This window comes from Vombatus ursinus, unplaced genomic scaffold, assembly GCF_900497805.2.
Source record: "Vombatus ursinus unplaced genomic scaffold, bare-nosed wombat genome assembly UNPS02014168.1, whole genome shotgun sequence".
Classification (NCBI taxonomy): Eukaryota; Metazoa; Chordata; class Mammalia; order Diprotodontia; family Vombatidae; genus Vombatus; species Vombatus ursinus.
This window is the reverse complement of record NW_020953946.1, coordinates 3,094,212-3,115,234: the sequence shown is the minus strand read 5'-3', so window position 1 is coordinate 3,115,234 and position 21,023 is coordinate 3,094,212. Positions and strand designations below refer to the sequence as shown.

The window sequence follows — 21,023 nt, the reverse complement described above, 5'->3', positions numbered from 1 at the left end:
GTTCCTATTTATATAGCACTGTTGCTTAGTCGTTTCCAGTCATGTCCAACTCTTCATGACCCCATTTGGGGTTTTCTTGGCAATGATACTGGAGTGGTTTGTCATTTCCTTCTCTAGCTCATTTTACAGATGAGGAAACTGAAGCAAATAGAGTAAAGTGACTTGCCAAGGGTCACACAGCTAGGGTTTGAGGCCGGCTTTGAACTCAGGAAGATGAGTCTTCCTGAATCCAAGGCTGGCATTCTATCTGCTGTATCACCTAACTGCCCATTATATAGCATATTAAGCTATAAAATCTACTTTCTGTGCAAGAATGCACTGAGGTAGGTAGTATGATTATGACTTTATCTTACAGCTGATCAGACAGGTTTAGAGAAGGTAAATGGCTCATCAAAGGTCACACAGTTATTTCATAATAACTCTCCTCTCCCCCTCCCCTACATTATCCTGACTCTAAGTCCAGAGGTCTTTCCACTGTATGGTGGTTCACCATAGGCGGTATAAAGAATCCCAAGATCCTTGTCTTAGAAGAGTTAACAAATCCTATTAGATAAAGCACATCACTTCTATCAATTGAACAACACTCAGGTTCTACTTTAAAAAAACAAAACAAAACAAAACAAAACAACTTACCTGAAAACATCATCATATGCTGAAAGTTCCAGCCGATCTTATGTCTTCTCCCCAGATTCAAGAAGAAGGAGAGAGGATAAATGTGGGCAGCTCTTCCCAGGAAGATGGCAATCTGATCACCAGATGGAGGTTAAGAATCCACTAAGTTAAGTTTTTGATAGAACATTTCAGGGTACTTCCTACAAAGCAAATAATTTTGGAATTCCTTTCTACCTTGTTGGGATCAGTAGGAAAAAGGGGCTACATTATTCAGTCTCTTCTAAATTCAACAAGTACAACTGAATTTCCCATCTTCCTCACTCCTCCTCCCCCTACCCCAAATCGCTGGTTGGTTGATTGGTAGCTTTTATATTACTCATGAAAAAGCAATAAAACAATTTAACCTGAAAACTGGTTCTGATATCTAGCCACAATTCCAACTACTTCTATCAGCAATGAATCCTAACTTGAGATTCCAAAGCTGTACTCTGATAAAAATGATGTCCTAAGTTTTGAAACATATATTTAAAATTGTATCTATCACATGAGGTGGCTCACAGAGGATGAACCAGTATTTAAAATAATTATGTAACAACAACAAAGCCCTTGTTATCCCTTATCCAAAGGGTTCTCAATTAAGTTTCAGCACAAGGTCAGTAGGCACAAAGGTCATCATCACAAAGTCATATGGCCAGACTCTGTTAGAGAAGCATTTTCTTGGAAGAAAATTAAGGGGGAAAAATTAGCCCCAAAGCCAAATGCTAAGAAGTTCAGGGTAAAAGAGGGAAATCTGTAAACAGACAGTAGAGGTCTTTAATAATTAGGAATATCCAGTAAATATAAGGGAACGTTTTCTTAAAGCATTTATAGTAATCGAGGAAATACCTCTGATTACACACAAGCAGTTTATCTATGATTAGAAAGGAAAGAAAATGATTTCTTCTGGTGATAGTCCAAGTGGCGTTAAGAGTCTTCATGAGAATTAGCCTAGGGGATTTCTGTAATCAAGTATAACATCTTTGAGAAATGTGAGTGGGAAGGGGAAACTCTATAGTTGAGATGTAAGAATTAGCTGGATCAGCTTTTCAATGTTTACTCCATTTAACAGAACGCTGTATGAATTTGGGATTCCTCTTTGGCCTGAAGAAAAAGTCATGCTGATGTTGTGAGGAAGAAAGACCTTGCTCTTCCTGTCCCTTCCCTACCCCCAGCTTTCACAGTCATCAGAGGGTAGCTCTTCCAGAGGAGGCTGTTGAAGTCTTTTTCCCTTCTCTGCCTCAAAGCTACAAGATCAGGCAGCTAAGGAACCATGGACAAACACTCAGAAGTAAGCTCAATATATGCTTGATCAATGATCCTGCACGACCACCCAGACACAATTTTCTCATTTGAAAAATGTGGATGATAGGTTATCTCAGTAGATGGTCAATGAGGAGTAATAACTAAAAGGGATAGTCGAGAACTTTGCATCAAAAATCAAAACACCAAGTTCACACAAGTAGGATTGTGGCTTGAGATAAGGAAAAACTTCCTAATAGTGAGAATGGTTCCAAAGTGGAACGAATGGGTTCTCTAGGAAGGTGGTGACTTATCCCCCACTGAAAGCTTTCAAGTGTCTGCTGAATGACCACTTGGAGATTTGAAGGATGGATCCCTGCTTTAGATAGTAATAATAATAGCTAGCATTTAGGTAGAGCTCTAAGTTTTGTAAGGTACTTTATATGGTAGCTCACTTGATCCTTACAACAACCTGTGAGGTAGATGCTATAATCCCCATTTTATAGAAGAGGAAACTGAGGCACAAAGAAATTGAGTTACTTGCCCAGGTCACCCAGCTAATAAGTAAGTGATCGAGGCAGAATGTGAATTCAGGTCTTCCTGATTCCAAAAACCTCACTCTAACTACTGCACAGACTAGCTGCTCAACTAGACGACCTAACATCCCAGACCAGGTTAACAAAATGAAAGGCACATTCCAATGTTCCTCATGGTCCTCGTCATAATTAAGTCACATTTTGTTTAAAGCCAAGTAGCCTGTTTACCTATGGGAGTCTCTAAGCTATTCTATAAGCATGCCTACATGGGTAACTTTGGCAATCTAAGTTTGGGTTTGTGGATTTCTAAAGTTATTAAATGGGCAGCTAAGTGGCGCAGTAAATAGAGTGCCAGGCCTGGTGTCAGAAAGACTTGTCTTCTTGAGTTCAAATCTGGCCTCAGACACTTATTAGCTGTGTGACCCTGGGCAAGTTACTTAACCTTATTAGCCTCAGTTTCCTCATTTGTATAATGAACTGGAGAAGAAAATGGTAAACCACTCCAGTATCTTTGCCAAGAAAATCCCGAATGGGGGCACAAAGAGTTAGTCATGACTGCAAAATGAGAGAACAACAACAAAGTTATTAAAGCACACATTGATAAACGTGTTCTTCCTACACAACACTCAAAAGCACATCTAAAGGTAGAACTCCATATTTGCTCGCCTCATAGGGCAAGGCTACAGATCCAAGGTCACAGGAGACCTCTGACTCTTTGGAATTGGACAAATTAATGCAGAGAGTTACACCCTGAATTCCAGGTTTGGCTTCACCTCTACAGACAATCTCCCCCAAGCCAAAGGACATTTCCCTGGGAGAAATAAATCCTTCCCTCCTAACAATACTCAAAAAATATCATTTATGAAACTATTGTTCTAGTGTTTAGGCTCCATTCTATTCAGGGGAAGCCAAATGAAAATTGAAATATCATAGTACAATGGTAATGCTCATGGGTGAACTGTTCCTTTTCCCCTCAAAAACTATGCAGCTGTATCAAGGATAGAAATGTTTATCCATTTGGCCCACCTTCTTTTTTCTTTTTATAAAACCTTCCCTTGTGTTTCTCTATCAGCCAGTTAGCTATCTTTGTTCTAGCCTGGTGCTAAAAAAGGCCAAGGCCTGGGTCTAAGCATTGCTGGAAGACAGCTGGCTTTGATTTGTTCCATGGTTACAGCAAGCTGTCTTTCAAATTCGAGCCATTGGCCACAGATGGGCCAATGAGGCAATTCGTCATTGTTCCTGGAAAAGTAATGGTGGGCTCTGCTGATGCAGGCTCAAGAGAATCAGTTCTGTATAACAAAGACATCAATTTTCATTTCCTTTTTTTGTCCAGAGTTTAATTAGCCCCTATGGAAAATTGGTTACTCAAGCCACTGGGAGAAACTGTTAGAATGCCATGACCTTCTCTGACTATCAGACTTTCTGTGTCCTATCCAACAAACAAACAAACAAACAAAAAAAATCAAACCCAACATCAGGGACTTCCCATGGTCCTACCAAAATCTTTTTTGGGGGGGTTTAGGCCTTTACAGAGAAATGGAAATGATGTTTGAATATCAGAGGCTCTGCCAGGGGAAAATAAGCTCTGGTAAGTCCTATCAGGCCAGAAAGACTTTGAATATAGTTCTGCTGACAAGCTGCTGGTCTATGGTCTGAGGATGAGCCTTGTGAAGGTCAGAAATCCCTATAATCAGGTTAGGTTGGCCTCAGAGTGACACATTTCAGAGAGCAACAGCCCTCCAAAGCTATCTCTACTAAAGCCTTCCCTCCCCCAATTGATAAGTGGTCAAAGGATATGAACACACAGTTCTCAGATGAAGAAATTAAAGCCATCTATAGTCATATGAAAAAATGCTCTAAATCACTATTGATTAGAGAAATGCAAATCAAAACAACTCTGAGGTACCACATCACACCCATCAGAATGGCCAACATGACAAAACAGGAAAGTGATAAATGTTGGAGAAGATGTGGGAAAATTGGAACACTAATGCATTGTTGGTGGAGTTGTGAAATGATCCAACCATTTTGGAGAACAATTTGGAACTACGCCCAAAGGGCTATAAAAATGTGCATACCTTTTGACCCAGCAATAGCACTTCTAGGGCTATATCCCAAAGAGATCACACAGATGGGAAAAGGACCTACATGTACAAAAATATTCATAGTAGCTCTTTCTGTGGTGGCAAAGAATTGGAAATTGAGAGGTTGCCCATCAATTGGGGAATGGCTGAGCAAGTTGTGGTATATGAATGTGATGGAATACTATTGTGTTATAAGAAATGATGAACAGGCTGACTTCAGAAGAACCTGGAAAGACTTGTGTGGTGTGATGCTGAGCGAAGTGAGCAGAACCAAGAGAACATTGTACACAATAACAGCCACGTTGTGTGATGACTAATATTGATAAACTTAACCCTTCCTGGCAATACAAGGATCTAAGACATCTCCAGAGGCCTTGTGATGGAAAATGCTATCCACACCCAAAGAAAGAACTATGGAAGCCGAATTGGTTTTTTTTTTCTCTTCTGTTGTGTTTCGTTTCCTCTTTCTGATGGTTCCTCCTATTGATTTTAATTTCTACTTACAACATCACTAAGTGAAAATATGTTTAATATGAATGTAAATTCATATATATCAGATTGTGCACCGTCTTGGGGAGGGCAGTGGGGAGGAAGGGGGAGAAAAATTTTAAACTCAAAAGCATATGGAAGTGATTATTGATAAATAAAAAAAAATTAATTAAAAAAATTTAAAAAAACTAAAAAAAAAAAAAACGAAGGGCAAACAACAACAACGACAAAAATAAAGCCTTCCCTCCTCAAGTTACCTTACATGTTGTTGCTCCCATTAGAATATAAGCTCCCAGATCAGTGGTGTCAAACACATGCAGAAATGGACCCTTGTGGGCTACGTATTGACTTAGAAAACCACATATCAACATTATTTATGTTGTATAATATTCTTATTTATTTTGTTAAATATTTCCTATTTATATTTTAATCTGGTTTTGGTGCACTTGGAAGTCTTGCAGACCATACACGGCCTGTGTTCAACACCTCTGTCCTAGAGGATGATAATAATTATTTTTGCCTCTTTTTCTATCTCCAGAGCTTAGCATTAGGCGTAGCACATGCTATGTGTTTAAGAATGCTTGCTGATTGTTTGCTTGATGCTAAATCATAGGGAGACTGAGAGATATGTGCTAGGAAGCAGACATGTCAATGAAATCACAGATCCTTGAATTATTCTAGTATTAAGTGAAAACAAATATTCCTATGATACCTGACTGATTAACACAAAGTAAAGATCGTAGCATCCTAGAGAAAAGAGGAACTTTAGAGACCATCTAGTCCAATGCATTCATTTTACAGATGAAGAAACTGTGCCCGAGGTCATACAGTAAGTACTTGTATCAAGTATTCTTGACTCCAAGTCAAGAATTCCATCCATTGTGCCACCCAGATGCTTATTAAGTGACTTGGACAAGGTCACATAGATAGTAAAGTAGTAGAGCTGGGATTTAAATGCAGACTCCGCTCATTATGATAATTATTTGCAAACAGACTAGTGTGTAAATAATTGTAGTTTATGGGCCATTACCTGCTGCAAAGGAGGAAGACATAGAGAAATTCTATAGGGCCTCGTAACTTCCTTGAAATGAAATAAAAATATATTGATACAGTGTGACTTCAATCTAAAGGTGGGAGTAAGGACAGTGAAAAATATATTGAAAAATACAGATCAGGAATAAGAAATGAGAGAAACCAGAGCCTTGTAGATTATATAGAAGTCTCATGCCTACATTGTCATAGATATTTTCTTAGGAGAAAAGGATCTGTAGGCACAAGATGTTCCAAGTACCAAATAATGAAGCTTGTGTTTTAACTGACAGAAAATGACTCATTACTGATATAGGAGTCATTCCTGAATCACTTGCCTGTGTATAGTCAGACTTCTGATTTGTTAATGTAATGATAAAGATTAATACAAAGGTAGAAAAGAAATGGAGAAAATGAGAGGGTATGAAATTAAAACAATTCCAGTCTGACCTACTTAAATAAGCTAATGATGATGAAAAATCAGATACAGATGAAAGAAATGACACATACATTGATTACAATAACATCAAAGAGAAGTTATAGATACAAATCAATTGCCTTAACAGGGAGATCAAGGACCTTAAAAAGTATCTTAGTCACCAACATTTGACTTTCCTGTCAAGCAGAAACATATGGCCACTAAGAGCAACACTGGTTTAAATTATAAACTCATTTGTCAGATATTGCAGAGAAGGATGATGGAGGATTATAAACATCTTTCACCTTCTAAGTCAGAGAAAAGAAACGTAAGGTAAAACCATCTTATAGAAAGCTTGGCCAGAGGCCCAACTAAGGAAAGTTATCCCCAAGAGCATTTAAGGACAAAAATGGAAAGAGAAAAACTATAGAAGAAAGATGGAAACAATCAGCAAAGATTTTTATAACAAACTTTTTTTTTTAAATTACCAAGAATAGTAGTGCTACCACCTTTGGACTCCAACATCATAGTCCCAGAGGATGTTATAGGGGAGGCAAAAATGCTGCTAACGTGTACAAAAATGGGAAAAACTGCTGGGTTGGACTAAGTGTACAAACTTGTGTGAAGGTAACACAATTATAAGGAGATGTGGAAAGAGAAATTCCCAAGCTATCTGAAAGAGGGGAAGGTACCAAAGGCATGGAAAAAAATCTTGGACCTTATTACTATTGAAAAAAAGGCAACCAGGAAAAGGCCAATAATTAACCTATATGACTACCCTCCCAACTACATAAAATCTTTATGAAAATCATCACACAGATCATGGGCATTCTTGATGAAGATAATAGTATGTAGCAGGTGGGCTTTTATAATTGATATGCTACAAAAGACATAATCTTTACTATCACTAACTAAAAGATGTAGAAATACTAGCTCACATTGTGTTTACCATTTGTCGATTGTAATAAAACATTTGGTTCAGCAGAGCAACAATGCTACCTTAAAGACTTTCTTTTATCAAAGTGTATACTGTGTATACATTAAAATTACTCAAGATTTCTTGAAATATATAAAAAAGAACTTTAAGGACCCTCTGATCACAAATACCAATCAAGATTCATCTGTGAATATCTGCCAACTTCTCCGAAGTTTTTTGTTTTTGTTTTTTTGTTTTTTTGTTTTTTTTACCATCGCCATGAAGGACAAAGTACAAGTTGAAGAAGGATTCTTAATGGATGTTGAAGTCCTCCATCTACTCCTGCTTGTGGAAAACATTGTGCTAATTGCATCAAACTCCCTGGAAAACTGGAAGACATCTATAATCACTCCAAAGTCTTTGCAGTAATCATCCACACAGGAGATACAAAGTGGATGAAGAATGTCAACTGTTCAGATAATGCATGTGGCTGTGGTTGGATACAACCTAAAGAGCTCATCAATCATTCACATGTGTATATCTAACACATACATATTCTGTAGAAAAACATATTATATGTAATATATACACATGACAATCTAAAATACACACTTACATATGTGTGTATGGCCTGCCTAATATATACACAACTGTATGTATATTTAAAACATACACATATATGTGTATACATATATTCACATATATGCATATACACAATGCATATATACATACACAGTAGGCAGACAATAGAAAAAAGTTAACAATTTGGGCTGAGAATTCAACAGGTGGCACACAACAGGTAGTATTGCAAAGCTCCTATAATCGACCTTAAACTTCTCCTGGAAACAAAGGCCCACCTATTTATTACTGATATTCTACCAGTATCATTGTAGGGCAATAAAAGCCATAGCACATAATAGTTTCTGAAGAACTGAGTTTCCTCAAAGGGCATCGAGAGAGGTATATGGTGGGCATGAGCTAGCTGCATCGTAAAACAAATGAAGAACATTAAAGAAAAATGAGCATAAAGGGTATCATCAGGGAAATATATGGTTAAAAAAGATGATGGGCTGTTCAAGTGGTAAGAGCAAGGATAATGACTAGATAACCTATGTTGTCCACTCATCCCTGCCATATTAAGAGGAAGTGAGAAAGGCCTCCAGAATATTGGGTGGACCTCTTGTGGCAAACCTAGGGAATGGGGATGGGCAATGATCTGTATTGCTTAAGGGAACATACACATCAATGGCATCACGGACCCATTTGTGGATTTAACTACTACCCTGTGAGACTGCATTAGGCTAGGTATCAGATGTCTTTTGGAAACTTAGGAACAGAGAGATGGGATGATTTGCCACCTAATGCGACAGATCCAAGGTTAGCATTCAAATCTTTGATTAAAGGTGGTACCTTTCCCACCACATCTTTCTGTCTCTTATTGTGAAACAATGTCAACTATACCAGTACTAACTTTTTGAAAGGATGTATGTACCCAAGGCTCTAACTACAGGCATGGAGGAGGTTCTATTGACATGGGAAAATGGAGTAACCTTTGTCCTGATATGATCATATCTACCATTTTATGTCTTCAATATACTCCCTTTAGTTAAGATCCCTAATTCAGGCCCTCAAAGGGTCCTCAGAATAAACTTAGGTACTCAATTATTATGAACATGGCTCTTAGCCAATTTGTGATACATATGTGTTTTATGACCTAATGTTGAATCTGTGAGTCATGAACTTTTTTGCTAATTAACTAGATCCAGGACAAGTTCACTCTCTCCAGAGTGTAATCTTTTTCAAAAGTCTCTCCTATAAAACCTGGAGAAGAGATTGTTTCTCTGTCATGGCTGGAAAAAACAAAAGAAGATGGAGATGTCTTAATTTTTAAAAAAATGAAACTATTGTAAACTTTATCTTGTGAAGAAGATCAAGATGATTCTTGTGGAATGACCCTGTTATCCTGAATGAACTAAATGGTGATAGACTATTGTCTCAGAAGTGGAAAAAAAAAGTCATTTGTAGTGAAGATTTGAAGTGATTCTGGTTCTGATCTTTCTTTAGAACTAATATTCTGCCAATGTTGTTTTATGGCTATGAATGATGGAACATTATAGTCTCTGAAGAGTTAAAGTAGGTTTCCTTAGAGGCCAGTAGGAGAGTAAAGCTAAAGTACTGAAACTAATTAATTTATGTTTTTGTTTTACTGTGGATTTTACTATCAATACATTATATATTTGGTAACTTTAATATATATATTTAATCCTAGGAATTTAAGGGACTTGATAAAGAGATATAAGTAATTTCTATGGGGAAAGGAGGTTTCTTCATTTAAAAAAAGAAATAACATTTGATGAACTGGAGTGGGGGCTCTGAGTTTAGCTGATTGAAAGAGATACTGAAATCTTATTAATTATTAAGAAATATACAAACATACCCCTGAGTAAGCCAAGACCTTGGGATGACAACATTAACTGTGGAATGAATCAAGTAGAACATTAAAAGGCAGGGGTGTGATAATAAATGTTTAGCAATCAGCTCTCCAAAAATGTACAGACAACACACTTTTAAGTTTAATCTACATTATTAACCCTTTAAGTGTAGACAATCAACAAAACAGTAAGACCTGATTTGTAGCGTTTTCCAATTTCCAACATATACTCACTTTGAAAATTTAAAAAAAAAAAGGCTCTGGTTTGAGCTGGCTCCAGCACACTCCAGAAGGATAACCTATAAGTAAAGATGGTGAACAGTATAACATGGCTACATATTACATGTGTGTGTTTGGGGGAGGAATGTGGGAGAAGGGGGGGGAGTGGAATTCATCCTTCTAAAGCTGCTACAAGAGCAAGGAGGCCTGCCACAAAGATAGAAACTGCAAATTATCTGGGTAAATTCATTCCAGTTTAGTATTACCTGTACCAAAGATTCCTTTTGCTAGGTAGATAGTTAAAGGATTGTGATTCTTGGAATCTCAGAATTAGAAGAGACTTTAGAAATCTAATGCAACCTCCCCAATGCAGGCATCCTTCCTAGAATGGCTCTGGAAGTTTATCCCTTAAATAATCCTAGTAAAAAGAAATATTGGTTATAAGAACAGAAAAGGATACAAAAGCTCCAATGATGAATATAGGGCTGAAAATGTGTTTCTGGAAGGTGAACAGGGCTAAGCCCATGTAGGAGAATATGAAGTTCTCTGCCAGGAAGTGGAGCACTTCAAAAAGCTGCAAAGATTTAAGGGGAAAGAACAGGAAAAAATATAGATATAGATATATGCATACATATACACATATATGCATTTGTAACATATTAATTTTCCTTTATTTAATTAATTGCAGTACTAAAATGATTTGCATTTCTTTTTCACTTAGTAGAATGACCTCTTTCAGATCTTACTCACTTGCTTGGTTCGACTTCTTGACTCCACTGACAGGTTGTTGTAGGTGTAATGAGCCTGGGTAATTCCACAGAAAAGGACAGCAACAACACCTGTCAAGAGGCAATGGGAGTGGGGAGGGACGGGAGAGAGACTGAGTCAAAAAAGAGGGAGTAAGAAAAAAGCTCCTTACTGAAGCAAAGGATGAATCAGGCAAGGTCAAATGTAAAAGGTCCTCTGAATTTAAAAAAAAAAAGTTACCTATACTGAAATTTACATGGCTGAAGTTCCCTCCTCTCCAGATTCTTTCCATTCTTTAAGTCCCACTTTCCTAACTACTCCAACTAGATATGCCATCTATCTCCCTCCCTGGAATGCCTAAAGTATTAATTATCTATGCCACTCACTGGGTATTTAATTACTGCCTTGCATTGTTAGCTATCAAATCATGAGAGTATTACTAATAGTCTGAACTAGATTAAATTCCTTGAGGGCAGGGTCTAGGTTTTATTCATCTTTGTATCTTCCAGAGCTCACCAAGTACCAGGTATACAAACATTTTATAGATAAGCAAAGCTCTGAAGACTATGAGCACAGTGCTTTCATCCACTTTCCAAAAATAGTTATCTATAGGACCAATTTTAGGATTAAACCGACCAGCCTAAGTCTCCTTCCCCTCCCCCAACAACAACAAAAAATCAAATGGTTCAATATCACCTCATTAAGTTAGCTCTGACCCATCTGAGTTTGTTTATTCTAACCACCATTTTATGCAAGCTATTTTGCCCAGTGAGGCACTTCTGACATCTGTCTGCTGAACATATTTATATATGACTATAAATATGTCAAAAATGGGAAGGATATAATGCTGTATAGAAATATATCATGTAGGATATGTAAATACGTGATAGAATAGAGTCTGGTCTGCTTGGATCATGCTACGTATTTGAAACTGTGCTGGATTTCATCTAAGGCTTTCTCATGGTAACAGGAAAAGTATAGAAAGTGAATAGCTAGGAATTAGATTCTTTCAGTTTACAAAAGCAATGACATTGGTGGTACCTTTGTTTCTTAGACCTAGAAGCTATTGGCTACACATATGACAGGGGGCATGTACAAAATAGCTGGGGCAGGAAGGACAGGATTAATGCTAGAGCACTCAGAATCCATGATGGAACAGACCAGAGAGGACAGTATTATTCACATGGCTGTATTTACGTATATACATATATGAAGAGGCAAAACATGCATTAGAAAGAAAAAAATGGATATTTAACAAGCTGAAAGACCTTTAGGTATTTGTGACATAAAGACCAGAACTCAATGGAAAATTCAATATATAAGATCCAGAAGAAATATGAGGAAAACATTAAAGACCAATTATGAGGGATGTGACAGGGTCAAACTTTACTTTCTCCGTGTGAAAATGTTATCAGTATTCTTGGGACTGTCATCATTACTTGGGTAGTTTGAAAAAAAGGTTGGGGCTGAGCTGAGTATGATGGGGTGATTCTAAAAAACAAAATTGGGCAGGAAAAGGTAAAAAGGAGCAATTATCTCATACAAATGAAGCATGAAAGGAAGAACTGATACAGAGGAAACAGGTAAGAGTGGAGGGCGGATAGTGCTGGAACCTTACTCTCATTAGATCTGGGTTAAAGAGGGGAACAACATAAAAGGGTATCATCTTTATTTCTATTCTACTATGTTATTAAGTGCTTGTTTTATTTCTTAAATTCAGAATAAAATAAATTTTTAAAAAAGAAAGGAAACATTCTTTCCTTTGTACCAGCCTGTGTGTGTATATGTGTATGTGTGTGTGTGTGTGTGTGTGTGTGTGTGTGTGTTTCCTGAAGCAAAGTAATAAAAAAATAGATTAGGGAAGGAAATATTCTCACTAAATCTCTTTATATACAAAATGTGTCTACTAAGGCTTAAAGTTAATGCTCAAAAATTAGATGCAGAAAAGGATCTATCTCAGTTCTGACAACAGAATAAGTTGTGACCTTTTTTAAAAAATAAAGGATGAGGTTTTTAGGAAGAGGTAAATACCACAATGGACCAGAACCAGGATCTTCTTAAAACAATACCTAAAAAGCACCCAGCCCTGAGGAGTCAACTAAATTAATAACTATTGTCAATTTTCACAGAAGATCACTCATTTTTATTATTGGGAGCCTAGGTGCAAAAAGAGATCATCCAAGGAAAAAAAGCATTGGCCCTGGGGTCAGAGGGTCTTCAAATCCTGCCTCTTACCACTCACTGCCTGTGTGACCTTGGGGAAGTCTCTAAACTTCCCTGAGCCTCAGTTTCCTCATCTGTAAAGGGAGGGGGCTGGATCAGATGTCCCTTTGAGGCACCTTCCAGTTCTCCTTGTATGAACTCACCTGTAAACCCACAAGCTTCTGCTAAAAGGAAGGTACTCCAGGACATTAAGAAAAAGAGAGCAGTCTCCAGCAGGGGGAAGCAGTGAAGTTTGGTAAACTTGGTCACGTTAGAGACTGTTAAGGACTGATTTATAAGCAACTTGAAGTTACAAAGAAACATACCAATAAACTGATTTTCCCCTATTCCTCCCCTTCCCAACCCTACCTCCCATAAAAAAAAAATCCCAATCCACACTTCCGTCTAACCTTCCCAATTGTATTTGAGCTACTGAGGATCTTTTTTTTTAATCTCAAAATTCAACTGTTAAGAAAACGTGAAAGCTATTTTCTCTCTGTGTGCCTGGAAAATTCTTCTCTTGTGCCTCCTGACACCTCCAGCTTCTCTTTGTATGCCTCAGCCCAAGTTCTACTTTTATAAAAGGCCTTTGCTTATATTACTTCCCCTGCACCTCACCCCAATCCAGAGGAAAAAAAATTTGTATGCATTTTCTATTTCCTTACCAACGTACATGTCATTTCCCCCTACTGGCATGTAAGCTTGTAAAAGTGGGGAAATGTTTTCAGTTTTGTTGTTTCCCCAAAACACAGTGTGTGGGACATAGGACAGGGATGGAGGTAAGCCGTGGGTAATTTCATTGGTATAAGGAACTTCCAGGTGAGAAAACTCCCTCTACCAATGCAGATTAGCACTTTTTCTGCAACTTATTAAGACATTAAGTGATTTGCTCATGTTACACAACCAGGATGTTGTCAGAAGGCAGGCTTGAACCCAGGCTTCAGAGGCCAGTTCTCTCTACATTAAACCATACAGCCTATCTATGTGTCTGACATGGAATATTTTTTACCATTTTCAATTCCCAACTCTATAACACAGCTTCGTGAAATTTGATCCAGCCTGTTACAAGAAAGTGGCTCAATTCTGTCAAACATTAAGCATTTATTGAGTTCCTAATATGTATGGAGAATTGTGCTAAATAACTACTGTTAAGGGACATACAAGCATAAGGCATGGTTCCTTTTCTGAAGGAATTTATTATCTAGCATAGGTTATGAGGAATATACATCACAAAAAGACATCAACAAAATGGTATATGATTTAGTATCAAATGAGTGGTATTTTGTTGTTGTTAAGTCACTGTCAGTTGTGTCTGATTCTTTATGACCCCATTTGGGGGTTTCTTGGTAAAGATACTAGAGTGGTTTGCCATTTCCTTCTCAAGCTCATTTCACAGATGAGGAACTGAGGCAAACAAGATTAAGTGACTTGCCCAGGGTCACACAGCTAGTAAGTGTCTGAAGCCAGATTTGAACTTAGGTCTTCCTGTCTTTGGGTCCAGTGCTCTATCCACTGGCCACCTAGCTGCCCCTAAATGAATTTATAATAGTAAAAGCCTGCCTTCAAACATGGTCCATGTAAGTCTCCCACTGGTTCTCATCCATAGTCTAGCCCCAAAGCCCTTCTTCCCTAGGTGTATGTGGACTTCTGACTCAAGAGGCAGAGGATGGAGGGATGGGATAGAGCTAAGGTCAGTGACGCAGGGAAAGAAGGGGAAAGAGGAGAAGGAACAAAAGAAAAGAGTTAAGAATAATAAAAAATAAAGAGTAGAAATGAGAATGAAGAATAACTACAAAGTAATGCGCTTGATTTTTTTGTATTGGTAAACCATCTGTGCAGATGACTCCCAAAGAGGAGTTCCATAAAACATAGTGCAATGGCAGCATCATTGGGATAACCAACAGCTCCCTAAGGTGATTACTTTGAAGGGCAACATTCATTTAAGAAATTTAAGTTTTGGTATACTTATGAAATCAACCTAATTACTGCTGCAAAGTGAGGAGAGGAGAACTAGGAGAACAATTTATACAATAACAGCAGTACTATAAAGATCAACAACTTTTAAAGACTTAAGACTCATCTTTTTGAGTTCAAATCCGGCCTCAGACACTTGCTAGCTGTGTGACCCTGGGCAAGTCACTTCACCCTGTTTGCCTCAGTTTCCTCATCTATAAAATGAGCTGGAGAAGGAAATGGCAAACCATGGAAAACCCCAAATGGGGTCAAGAAGAGTAGGACAGGACTGAACAACAACAGCAAATGTGCCAAGTACTGTGCTAAGTACTGGGGTATACAAAGAAAGGCCAAAAATAAAACCGCAATAGTTATATACATATACGTGTGCATGTGTGTGTATTTTGGACAAGGCCAATATAGGAATGTTTTTGTGTGACTGAACATATTTCTAATGGGTATTCTTTCCTTGCTTTCTCAAGAGGAGTAGATGAGAAACAGATAAAGATCTGAAAATAAAATAAAATAAAATTTAAAAATAAATCAATCTCATTCTTTTATAGTGATGTACCTATATTCAACCCTTTAAAATGTCTGATAAAAGGCTGTGCTTTAATGACTGCTGCAGTCCAAATTTTGGAAAGACCTCAGAGTCTAATTCCATACCGTGATCTTGTGTTAGGCCATCACTGAAGCCAAAGCAGTGAAGTTTTTTGGCATTACAAAATAAGTAGTGGAGGATGAAATAATTATTACAAGTAATTGTTAGTTCTAGAATCTTAAATGCAAGTACATCTGCCAGTAATTAGGTATGCAATTTCTCATGAGTCATTGAACTCATCTGGGCCTCACTTTTCTCATCTGTAAAATGGGGAAGATAAAGCAGTAAGCAAAGTGCTGAAATTCAGTGATTTTTCAATTTTATGATTACGGTACAAGGTGAAGTTGGTAATACTGGTGAGATGGTGGCTCAAGGAAGGAGGAAGATTGTTCTGAAACAAAAGACCTAATAACTTGATCTTTATCTATGCTTATTATAGGGAGATTTGCAATGAATATAATGAGTCAGCAAAACAGCCATCTCTGGTTTCATCGGTTTCTCAAAATGCCACTGAGTTTTTCCAAATATTTCCTCATTTCCAAAGAAGCCTGTGGAAAATTTCCCCAAAGAATTCATTTTGGATTCCATGACCCTGATGAAGGCAGCCCTTTACCTACTTATGCTAGCAAAAATAAAATAGGAATTATGAAGATAAGTATTTCACACAATATACAATGCTAAATCATAATGAGTACAATTTTATATACTTGGTGGCTGTTGCCTTGTTCTGTTGATTTATAGATACTGTAGAAAGCTTTGTATTAGGCAGGCAAATCATTTATGGTTATAGTAAACATGAGATTTATGGTTTATGCCTGGATATAGAGGTGACCCAGTCATTTAGTGAGAATGAGACACAACAGATGGACAGTCTGAATGCTACATTAGCAATAATAATACCAACTGAAATTTATCTAATGCTTTAGGGCATCTGCAAAGCACTTTACAAATGCCATCTCATTTTATCTTCATAATAATCCTGGGACTAAAAAAAAAATCATTAAGGGGCAGCTAGGTGGAACAGTAGATAGAGCATCAGCCCTGAAGTCAGGAGGACCTGAATTCAAATCCGACTTCAGACCAAACACTTAACAGTACCTATGTGACCCTGGGCAAGTCACCTAACCCTAATTGCCTAAAAATAAAAAAAAAATCATCATAACCCTGTGAGACAGGTATTGTTATTATTATTATTATTATTATTATTATCCCCACCTTACGGATAAAGAAACTGAGGCTGAGAATGGTTAAGTGGCTTGCTCAGGGTCACACTGCAATTAAGTATCTGAGTCTATATTTGAACTCAGGTCTTCCTGACTCCAAGCCCAGTGTTTTACCCACTATGCCACCTAGTCACCCATACTATCCTCTAGATATTAAGACAATCAGAGGAAGACCTCCATGACAATGGGTGGATGTTTTGTGGAAGATTTACAGGAAGACAAAGATAAGAATCAGCAGGGCTGTGATCTGTATCAGCAGACAAAACCACACCCATGAGATCACAGATCTAGTTCTAAATTATTTTTTATTTGTGGTCCCTTACAACCAGACTCAGGCATGAGATCCTTGGTCGGGAATATCCTCCTTGTTTCTTTGGGGAAATCAGCAAGCAGCTCATTAATCAGGTTAGGTTTTCCAGGCACATACCCCATAAACTACAAGAATATGGAAAAACTTTTCACTGAGGCAGAAAAACAATTTTCAACAGGGAAAATGTAATCCAGATGTTTGTATCAGGAGCAGAGGCCAGACAAACATTTAGACATTCACAGGCATAAAAGCATGAGATGGAAAGCTTACGGATGATGGGAGGGTAACAAATATCCCAAGTGCTCCTCCCAAATATCTTTGTGTGATAAACATCTAGTAGCTGTACACTGAAAACAGGTTGAGATACTCTTCCTTCATCAAGAGCAAGACATTTCAAGGGGATCTAACCCAATTTAGGTGTCAGATTGAAGACTTTAATCTAACAGCTAATCGACACTTTTTCTTTTCAAAGTCTTATGCAACATAAAGTCAGAGCCAGAAAAACCACAGGAAAGGATATTAGAGCTGTCACGACTCCAGTCACTGCTCCCATGGCAAAGGAGCCACTGAATATTCCCAGGAACACACCTACGGATTTAAAGAACGCTGCAGCATCAAAAGCATGCGTATTCAACCCAGTTGGCTGGTAGGCAACAATAGACCTGGAGTTTGAGGGAAAAGGGGAAATTTAAAAAAAGCAAGGTCAGGTAAGGATTAAGAATATACTGCATTCTAAATGCTCACATCAATAAAATAGAGAAAGAGCAGACTAACAAATTGAGTATGCAATGAAAAAAAACTAGAAAAAGAACAAATTAAAAATCCCCAATTAAACACTAAATTGGAAATCCTAAAAATTAAAAGGTGAGATTAATAAAATTGAGAGTAAAAAAACCCATTGAATTAATAAATAAAACTAGGAGTTAGTTTTTATGAAAAGAAAAAATAAAGTAGCTAAACAATTGGTTAATTTGATTAAAAGAAAAAAGAAATACTGCATTCGCTTGAGCCAATTTTTTTCCAAGTACAGCACTATCTCATCTTGGTTCTTTGAAATCTGAGTCCTGTTGACTGAAGACTGAAATGGCACATTATCAGTAACCTGGTAACTCTTATTTAGATGTGATTCAGTATTTGACACTGTACCAGACAGCAAAATAGACAGTACAGCATAGTGAAGAGAGGGGTAGCCTCAGAATCATGAAGATGCACCTCTGATACATACTAGCTGTATGACCCTGGCCAGGTTACTTTTCAGTGCCCCAGGGAACAATCTAACACTATAAGTTTCAGAACTCAGGGCTTTCCATATGATGACAAAATCATGAGTTCTATCCCCAAAAAGGGGATACAAATAATAGACTTTAGTACTTCAGTTTATAGCATACCAGTCAAGAAATGCCTTTTCCTTATTATGAATTTTTTTTTAATTTTTTTAGGCAATGGGGTTAAGTGACTTGCCTAAGGTCACACAGCTAGTAAGTGTTATGTGTCTGAGTCCTTATTATGAATTATTACTCACGAGGATAACACTATGGCCACAGCATCATTTAGGACACTTTCTCCAAACAGAAGGGCATAGAGGTCCACATCAGCATGTAGTTCATTAAATATGGCCAGTACAGTCACTGAAAAAAAAGAACAAAGATACAGATAGATTCATTAGGAAAATTCTTTCTCTTTCCCTTGTAGACCAAGCTAAGCCAGCTTTACTGAAGTTAATCCCTTGTTATAACAAAAGCAAAAAGTTGTTACCTATGGAATGGGTAATAAAAATATCCAACTTGTCTATAGCAGACATCAGCTGTTTGATATTGCTAACCTCCGTCAAGTTCTGGTCGTACTAGTATTATAATAATAAAAGCTAGCATTTATATCTCATTTTACGGTCTGCAAAGCACTTTATAAACATCTCATTTGATCCTCACAACAACCCTGGGAGGTAGGTATATTATTATCCCCATTTTACAGATGTGGAAATTGAGACAGATGTTAAGTTATTTGCCCAGGAAGTGTCTAAGGCTGGATTTGAACTCAGCTCTCACTGACTTGTAAGCCAGTGTTCTGTCCATTGAGCCACCTACCTATAGTCACAGCAGGTCACTAGCAGGCCAACAATTCTCAGAATTTGTCAAAAATTATACTTTTGGTTAATTCCAGAATACTGGCCTTATATAACTTTAAGTCAGTTGTTTTTAACTTTTCTGGAGTTTTGATGCCCTATGCATTGGATTTCACTTCCTACTCCTAACACAGTCCGAAGCCCATTTACAACAACTTGTATTCATATACCGTTTTGTTTTTTTTAAACCTTTCAAAGCACTGTCACATCATCTCCCTTCCATGATGAGATATAGTTCTGTGGAATTATTACAGATTTAGAGCTGCAAAGAATGTTAGAATTCATCTGGTCAAACCCCTTCATTTTACAAATAAGAAAACTAGAAGATGTTAAATGACTTATCCAAGGTCACACAGGTACTAAGTGACAGCACTATTTGGCTAAAGAAAGTTGGTGAAAATGCTACAATTAGAAACCAGGCTTCCTAACTCCAACATAGGCCTCCTTCTACTTTAGAGCACTGAAAAAAAAAATGAGAATGGAAATTAGTTTAGGTTGGAGAATTTTATGATGTACCATTAGATCACAGGACACATCTGGCGGGATTTCGAAAGGAGAGGCCTGAATAACCTTTCTAAACATTCAGAACCACTTCACAGATATCAAGAAGGCCCATTCCAATCAGATTTTTTTTTTTCTCCAAAGGGCTTGCCACTTTCTTCTCTTTCTTTCTTTTTTTTTTTTTGGTTAATTTTCATACCACAAATACCAAGTGACTGAAAAAGCTTATCTTTTCCCTATACATTCTGGTAGAGCTTATCAGGTGATAAAGCAGGAAAAAATTTAGTCATTAGATGTTTTTACCTACCACACTCTTCCAAAAAGAATTCCTTATGTGTTGGCTTACTTATTAACACAAGTTAAGCAGTCATTGCAGCTAGTTCCTTTTGGTTTACTCTCCTTAATTAAATAACCCTTTTTCTGTTTCTTAATTTTTTCTATATGTTGAGAGAAAAAGGAAAACCAATATAACAAAAAAGGTTGCCAATCAGATCTGCTATCATAATGGTAGCTAGCACGTCAAAGTTTGCAAAACATTTTCCATATATTAACTCATTTGATCCTCACAACAATGCTGTGAGATAAGTGTTATTTGTTGTTGAGTTGTTTCAGTTGTGTCTGATTCTCTCTGACCCTATTTGGAGTCTTCTTGGCAAAGATATTGGAGTGCTTTGGCATTCCTTTCTCCAGCTCATTTTTGCAGGTGAGGAACTGAGGCAAACAGGGTGAAGTGACTTGCCCAGGGTCACCCAGCTAGGAAGTGTCTGAGGCCAGATATGAACTCGGGTCCTCCTGACTCCATAACTGGTGCTCAATCCACTGCCCTGGTAGCTGTACCTAAGCCACTTAGCTGCGCAGTTGTGTATTATTATGTATACTTTACAGATCAGGAAACTGAAACACAGAGTAATTAAGTGACTTAGCACTGTGCCTGGTACTTAATAAATGTTTATTGAATTGACTTGCCCAAGGTCATCCAGCTAGTAAATGTGAGAAGCCAAATTAGAATCAGGCCACTTGGCCTCCAGGGCCAGTACTCTATCCATCCACAGAGCAGCCACCAGCTCCTTAGAACTTGTCCTGAATTTATGGACAGTGATTTAACCAGTAAGTCATTCTGCTTGTCACTTAACTTCTCAAGAGAAGCTTTTCCCTCTAAAAGACTTTAATCTTCACTGATAAGCAAACATAATAAACAACAGCACTCTCTCAAAAGGTATTCACAAGGAGGCAGCTAGGTGGCGCAGTGGGTAGAGCACTGACCCTGAAGTCAGGAGGACCTGAGTTCTAATCCCGCCTCAGACCAAACACTTGACACTAGCTGTGTACCCTGGGCAAGTCACTTAACCCCA

The 21,023-nt window shown here is 37.7% G+C and overlaps 1 protein-coding gene across 2 annotated transcripts in view; it reads right to left on the bottom strand.

Moving 5' to 3' along the window:
* SLC9A7 (solute carrier family 9 member A7) overlaps nucleotides 1–21,023 on the bottom strand; it is a 195,359-nt gene that overhangs the window by 53,736 nt on the left and 120,600 nt on the right. For both annotated transcript variants that reach the window (XM_027859465.1, XM_027859466.1), the window contains exons 6-11: nucleotides 18,571–18,676; nucleotides 17,569–17,710; nucleotides 13,126–13,231; nucleotides 10,763–10,851; nucleotides 10,473–10,586; nucleotides 634–745 (exon numbers count right to left, since the gene is read on the bottom strand). In XM_027859465.1, the coding sequence (XP_027715266.1) occupies nucleotides 634–745; nucleotides 10,473–10,586; nucleotides 10,763–10,851; nucleotides 13,126–13,231; nucleotides 17,569–17,710; nucleotides 18,571–18,676 (669 nt within the window). The remainder of the gene's footprint in view (nucleotides 1–633; nucleotides 746–10,472; nucleotides 10,587–10,762; nucleotides 10,852–13,125; nucleotides 13,232–17,568; nucleotides 17,711–18,570; nucleotides 18,677–21,023) is intronic.